The sequence below is a fragment of the Blennius ocellaris genome, assembly GCF_963422515.1.
Source record: "Blennius ocellaris genome assembly, chromosome: 5".
NCBI classification, from domain to species: Eukaryota; Metazoa; Chordata; class Actinopteri; order Blenniiformes; family Blenniidae; genus Blennius; species Blennius ocellaris.
Window position 1 is genome coordinate 14,769,809 of NC_137654.1, and position 6,380 is coordinate 14,776,188.

The window sequence follows — 6,380 nt, forward strand, 5'->3', positions numbered from 1 at the left end:
AATGTGTTTTCACTCTTCATTTTCCAAAAACACAAATTATCATAGAAAAGCACATTTTCACAGTACACATACAAAACTCCAGAGCTTTTATATATATATATATATAAAAAAAGCAACAATAAAAAGGAGACGAACAAGCATTTGTTTCTGGGAGCTCATTTACATGAAGAATGTTCATTCATTCAGGTATAATATTAAACTTTACTCATTTGTACTTTGCAAATGTGTCACGACATCTCCTTCTGCAAAAAAAAAAAAAAAAAGAGGCTGACAAAAAGAATAGCCAGAGTTACAAGCTTCGAATTAAAAAAAGCAATTCAGAAGAATGCAGACATTGGTTAAATTCTACAAACACAACCCTGGAGTTGTGTTCGGTCAACCAACAGGAAACGTGCTCATATATAATGCGATCAGCTGATGATGACCTCATGACAATGTCCTCAAACTAAATGGTTGCGACTCTAATGAAAAGAAGGAAAGCTTTAAAATGAGGAACATTAGTAGGTAAATTACTCTGTTTGACTTCAGCTGTTCAGCTGTACAAAAATAAAGAAGAAAGGACTGTGTGCGGGCAGGTACTGATAAAATCATGTTTATCATTGAAAATGGAAAGAAAATGTAAAAGGCTGGAGTCTGTTTTCTTTCTTTGCTCGTGCTTTGAAGTGAAAACAGGACTTCAAGTCAAGCTGTGGTGGCCGGCCACTAAGCAATAGTTGCCGTTATTATGGCACAGCTGCGCAGTGAAAGAGTCTTTCTGTTAGACATCTCCAATAAGAACAAAAAGGCCCCGGAGAAGCAGCGACGACACTGCTGCCTTCACGGCTCTGCCGCGCTCACCATGGCTACGGGGCGAGGGCTTGCAGCAATCCCCTCCATCCTGCTCACGCGGGCCCCCCCCCCCCCCCCCCCCACCCCCTTCGTCCACACTGAAGCCACAGCCTTGGTCACCACATACATCGTTTGAAATGTTTTAGGATGTGCTGCTCTCAGCAGAAATGTATGCATCTGTGACTCAGACCAAACTCCACCGTCAGCTTGGACCAACTACAAAAAAGCACCATGAAGTGAGACCTTGAACTTCTTGGGGGAAATGACTTCTTCCTCAGAAGTGATTTCTATTAAATTGTAATTGAATCGCGGCTGTAATAAAGCCGCACTGCCGCTGAGCCGGGAAGTGTAAATATGAGTTTTCTAATTAAGTGCAGTCTGCATTCCAACAGCAGCTCTCTGCTCTTCTCTACATCAATGACGTGCAGGAAGAGGTGGATCCCAACTGTAACGTCTTCCCAACTGGCCCTTTTGTCCTCCGTGTTTAGCGAGTGATGGACATTCGATACATGCTACTTACAAACCGTTATTGAAAGCAGTGGAAAGCCGAGCTAAAAATGCAGATTTCATCATTGGAAGTGCTGCAGCTTGCCAACTTTTTGCAAAGGCACCGATGATGACACATCAATGGTGTGTTTCTGAGCTTGATCTGGCAATATTGGTCCCTCTACAGGCCATTCAGATTTAATACAAATTTAAGGAAGTTTATCCCGTCTTCATCATTATTTCTTGGCAAAATCTGTTCAACAAACGGAAATAAAACTGATATACTTTCTCACATCGGACCATTTCTGACCAACTTCTACCAACAATGGCATCCACCCAAAGACACGACAAGGGTATTTACTTTGTACTCTTTCACATAGTGTTTCGGTACATAGAGAATGGCAGAGTCTTTAAAGTTGTGGTCAATAGATGAGTATAAACCTTTTTCTTTTTGATGGCACGCCGAGGATTACACAGTCTTGTGGCTCGTTCATAATACAATATGTAAATGAAACTTTACAATGTTTCAGCTCTTGTGATTCAAACCCCTGAAGTCTGATTAACTGAAATAAGGGCCGACTTTCTTTCTACTACAAACACACACAGATTAAAACAGAGCTTAAAGAAAAGCCTCACAAGAGAGACAATATGTGTGACAGTCCGGCAGTTTAAATGTAGCTTGATGCCACATCAGGTGGAGCTTCACGAGTACACAGAAAGCCCGGTGACTCATTGATGAACCTGGATTTGGTAAACTACAAACACTAATCCAAAGCTTTACACTTTGGAGCACCGCCTTAAGGAAATAGTCGCTGTCGCACATCACATACAGTACATTGTGCTCTGTACAGCTACAGGAGGATAGATCCTCACTGTAAACTTCTAGAGGTCTTGTGATCTCTTCAAACATCTTCAGTTCACAGATAAGTTTTACAAAAGGAAAGCTGCAATAGCTGTGTACTAAATCCCAGAAGGCACGTCGTCAAGGAATAGGTCTCAGTAAGAAAAGCACTCGGCAACTTCATCACGTGTCGGTGGATGACATCCAGTAAGGATGAACTTCTCATTTTGGAGTTCTTTGGGATCGATCAGAGTGCCAAAGACGCCAAAGAAAGGATTCAGTATGAAGCCATATTCCAGTTTTGGCTGTACAAGGTTGATCCACAGGGTGTGGGGGGGGGGGGGGGGTTCAGTCGAGATTCCAGGACAGTTTCAATCAGCTGTGTTGTTTTTAAATTGGAGGCACCTTATCCTCATACTGTGGTGGCGGTGTCAGTGGTTCAATGCTGATTCCGGTTGCTGGCTGCACATTATCAACATTATTCATGTGCAGCTTCTCCGACTTGATCCGACGGATCTTGATCGGGAGGAGCTTGCGGCTGTTTTTCCCGGGTCTGCGATTGGACGTGGTGACGACGGCGGGTTGCGACGTGGCCGTCACAACCTCTGGTCCCTCGTTCTCGAAGTGCACGCCATCGACTTGGACGAGGTCGTCGTAGGAAGGGAGCTGTGAGGTGCTGGGGCGAGGGTTGCTCTGACGGACGGGGTACTGGCCACTGCCCACTGCCTCTTCATAGCTGGGGACGGCGAATCGCTGGGCCTGCTCCTCGGCACTGCAGACGTTCAGAGACACATGACACGTTAATAACTTGTGTTGGTTTGGTCGTCCTGCTCACTCTTTTAATGTGTCCCGAGGCAAGAGATTGAACAACAAAGTTTCTCCGAACAGCATGTGGACACCTTGAATGTCCGTCGTTAATTTTAAATGATTAAATTGCTGTGTAGGTGTGTGTCTGATACTGAGTGAATGGATAAATATGACTGATCTACATCATTGAGACTTAAAATACACTTTAGAAGTTAAAAACATTCACCAAATAAGTTCCTTAAATCCAGACGTTGGTCAACATAACTTCTTGTGCAACCAAGGAAGTTTTTGTTCTCAATAGAAACCTGTCATCCTGAGAGGAAAACCACTACGAAGTGACCGAGTTGGAAAATCTTGACTGAACTCACGTCTGCCGCTCCTCCTGCTGCCTTGATTCTCCTCTTTGGTTCTGGGCCTCCTGCAGCCGCTGCTGCTCCCGCTGCTTGTTCCTCATTCCCAGACACAGGGACAGCATCAGCATGGCCACCCCGGAGCCCGTCAAGACAAAGGCCACCGAGGAGGCTTTATCTTTCCTGCTGCTGGTGTCGTCGTGTTCATCTGAAACACTGCTATTATTATTAGCTGCTTCCACAGGTACCACGCTCCACACGATCATCACGATACCCAGGGCGATGAGTCCCACGCCCAGAGCACACAGTGCATACTGGGAGCCCGAGTTTCCACTGTTCTCACTGCTGCTGCTATTATTGTTATTGTTGTTGTTGCTGTGATTCCCATTGCTGCCAACGGAGGTTGGCGGGTTATCCACACTTGAGCGCATCTTGTCTGCTCCTGAACGTCAGTCAGAACAGCTGCTGCGCAGAACAGAGAGAAAGATTGTTAGTATGGACACACGCAGAGACAAATAAAAACACACAAGAGAAACATTATATAAAGATCTCCAGAATCTCTAACAAGGTATTGTATATGATGTTACTTCAAATAGTGAGTCCTGTTAAAAAAAAATAAAAAAAATACAAGACTCAACCTGGTGTCCAGAGATTTGCCCTTTAGGAAAGTCCCAGTCCAGTTTTAAGTAAAACTAGCAGAACATAAAATTAACTGCAGTTGTGTAAAGTGCTTCTCCTGAGAATTGCTGCATTAAAACATTTACAGCAGCCACGTTTCCACAAGTCATAGCACTTTTCACTGGAGGTACCATATTAATAGGGGGAGATAAGACCCGTTACGTCAATGCAAAGCAAGACCCTCCCAAAATATGACATAATTTAAAACCCCAACGTAAAATAAAAACCACGGGAATACATATACGTTTAAGATAAGGAACAAACTCATAAACTCACACTGCTTGGACATAAACTATAAGGGTTGTCTGTCTCTCCCATGACAAACAAGAGTAAAAGTTGCAAAGCGAGGCAGGAGGTACACCTTTTAAAAGAATTCAGTGAGAGTTCCAGTTGTTTATCTATTATTTACCATAGAGGCCAGGAACACTTCTTCATCTTCTTGCAAAACCCTGTTTCGCGTTTCCTCCATGCTCACACGAGTCCCCTGCATGTCACCCCTCTTCTCCTCGCAGCTCCATCCTCTGCATCCTTTTCTCTACAAATCCATCATCTCTCCTACATACCAAAGTATCTCCACCTCCACGTCCTCGCTGCCCCACCAATCGTGTCCTTCTAACGTGCTCAATCTTGATCCCGTCCAATCTGCTCAGTGAAAACATAAACATCTTCACCGCCCCATTTCAGCTTCCTGTCCTTCCTGTACAGCAAATCTCTCCACTGTCCTCTCGAACTTCCCTTTTAACCAAGCCATGATCACAAATCACTTCTCATACTCATATATAGCCTGTTGATCACACACCTCCGTCACTCCAGTCACATTGCATGTAATAATTACAATTTAAAACAAAATAAAGACACTTTTGACTAAAACAAACACGGCTATAAATGATCTACTTACATATGCAGCAGGTGACTAGGGATTCGTGGCAGAGTATGGCAAAGCTCTGACAATCACAGCCCTTGGCCTAAAGGGACGGTGACCCCCCCCCCCCCCATTATGACAATGCAAGCTCTTTCAACACCCAGGCATGTCCTTATGAAATACTCATACCAGAGATTTATCCTGGGATATACTAACACAGTCATTCAGTGTGTCACATCTGCAAGCATGTGGAGATGTGCTGCAATGTCCAATTTAGGGCGACCCCCCCTCCCCTCTCCCATCCTCTCCCTGTAAAGAATGCTTGGCATGAGGCTGCAAGTGAACGCATCACAGCAGCTGGACGGATTAAACCTCCTCCTCTGCCAGCCTGGGTCACTACAATGTTGTTCAACCCTGAGGGGCAGAGGAATGTGGGGATGTCACATAAATACGGACTTTCGTACAGTTTGTTACAGCCCAGTCTAAAAGAGGTTATAATTCACTAAAGAGCAGAGTAAGACATTGACAGGCCTCCAAACAAGACAGAGAAACAGAAACACACACACACACACACGATTTTTTTTTCTCCCATCGAGCTCCGTGTACATTTTTAGGATTGTTGCACCTCAACTTTTTTTTTAAGCTTAATTTGAACTACTAGTTTTAGAAGTTTAAAAATACCTCTGTATGGAAATAGTTAACCGTTGCTCCCTTAAAAACACCGCGCAGTCCGTTTGAGAGCAAAACTGGGCGGGTTTGTTTTTTTAAGACCACGACTGCTCTTCATGAGAAAACGAAAAGAAAGAAAGAAACACTTTCGCGCAATGAAACCATGAAAACACAAAACTTTACAAAAGTCGACACAAAGTAACAGTTTGGCGGAAGCGACTTTTAAGACTCACCTTGGCATCTTTCGGCCACAAGTTTCCGTCTGAGCCCCGGCGGGAGGTGCCGTGTGTGATATCGAGCTCATCCACCGCCTCCGCCCGAACTTTATGGGGCATAATTTGATAAGAAAGCGAGGTCCGAGGAGCGGCCGGGGATTCACCAGGAGACGGATGGCCCCGGGCGGGCAGAAGGAGGCAGAGCAGGAAGGAGGGGGCTCCGCCGCGATGCACTTCCACTTTCATTAACCCCCTCCACTCCCGACCTGCGGAGGGCAGAGTGACACATTTCTGCTGTTTCTCACCCAAGATTCCCCCTTCATGCTCACACACGGGCTCCACCATGCCTCTGGTTTGTACAAATTCATGTGCATCAGCAAGAACGCAAAAAAAAAAAAAAAAAAAAGGGTGAGGAAGATAGAAACCAGCAGGAAACGCTTATATAATTTACCCGGAAAGATTTCTCATGCACGCACAGTGTGATTGGATTAGAAGACAGCAGGCCAATGCAACCGGTACATCTCAGATACATGTCAATTAAAAACCACGAAGGCTGGCTTTATTCAAGGCACATGGGTATGATCTGTGCGTGATCAATAAACAGCACACGATTATGTTTTATTGATTTCATTTATTAGTGGTAC

The 6,380-nt window shown here is 44.7% G+C and overlaps 1 protein-coding gene across 2 annotated transcripts; it reads right to left on the minus strand.

The window, feature by feature from the left end:
- Positions 1 to 117: 117 nt before the first annotated feature.
- On the minus strand, positions 118 to 5,893 carry tmem51a (transmembrane protein 51a). Of its 2 annotated transcripts, none has more exons than XM_080497316.1 (3): positions 5,755 to 5,893; positions 3,331 to 3,777; positions 118 to 2,927 (listed from the first exon to the last, which is right to left on the minus strand). In XM_080497316.1, exons 2-3 carry the CDS (start codon positions 3,741 to 3,743, stop codon positions 2,546 to 2,548), a joined length of 795 nt encoding a protein of 264 aa, XP_080353442.1. In that variant the 5' UTR covers positions 3,744 to 3,777; positions 5,755 to 5,893; the 3' UTR covers positions 118 to 2,545. The 2 variants fall into 2 exon arrangements, with proteins under 2 accessions (XP_080353442.1, XP_080353443.1); XM_080497317.1 differs by lacking the exon at positions 5,755 to 5,893 and adding an exon at positions 4,400 to 4,500.
- Between the last annotated feature and the right edge of the window lie 487 nt (positions 5,894 to 6,380).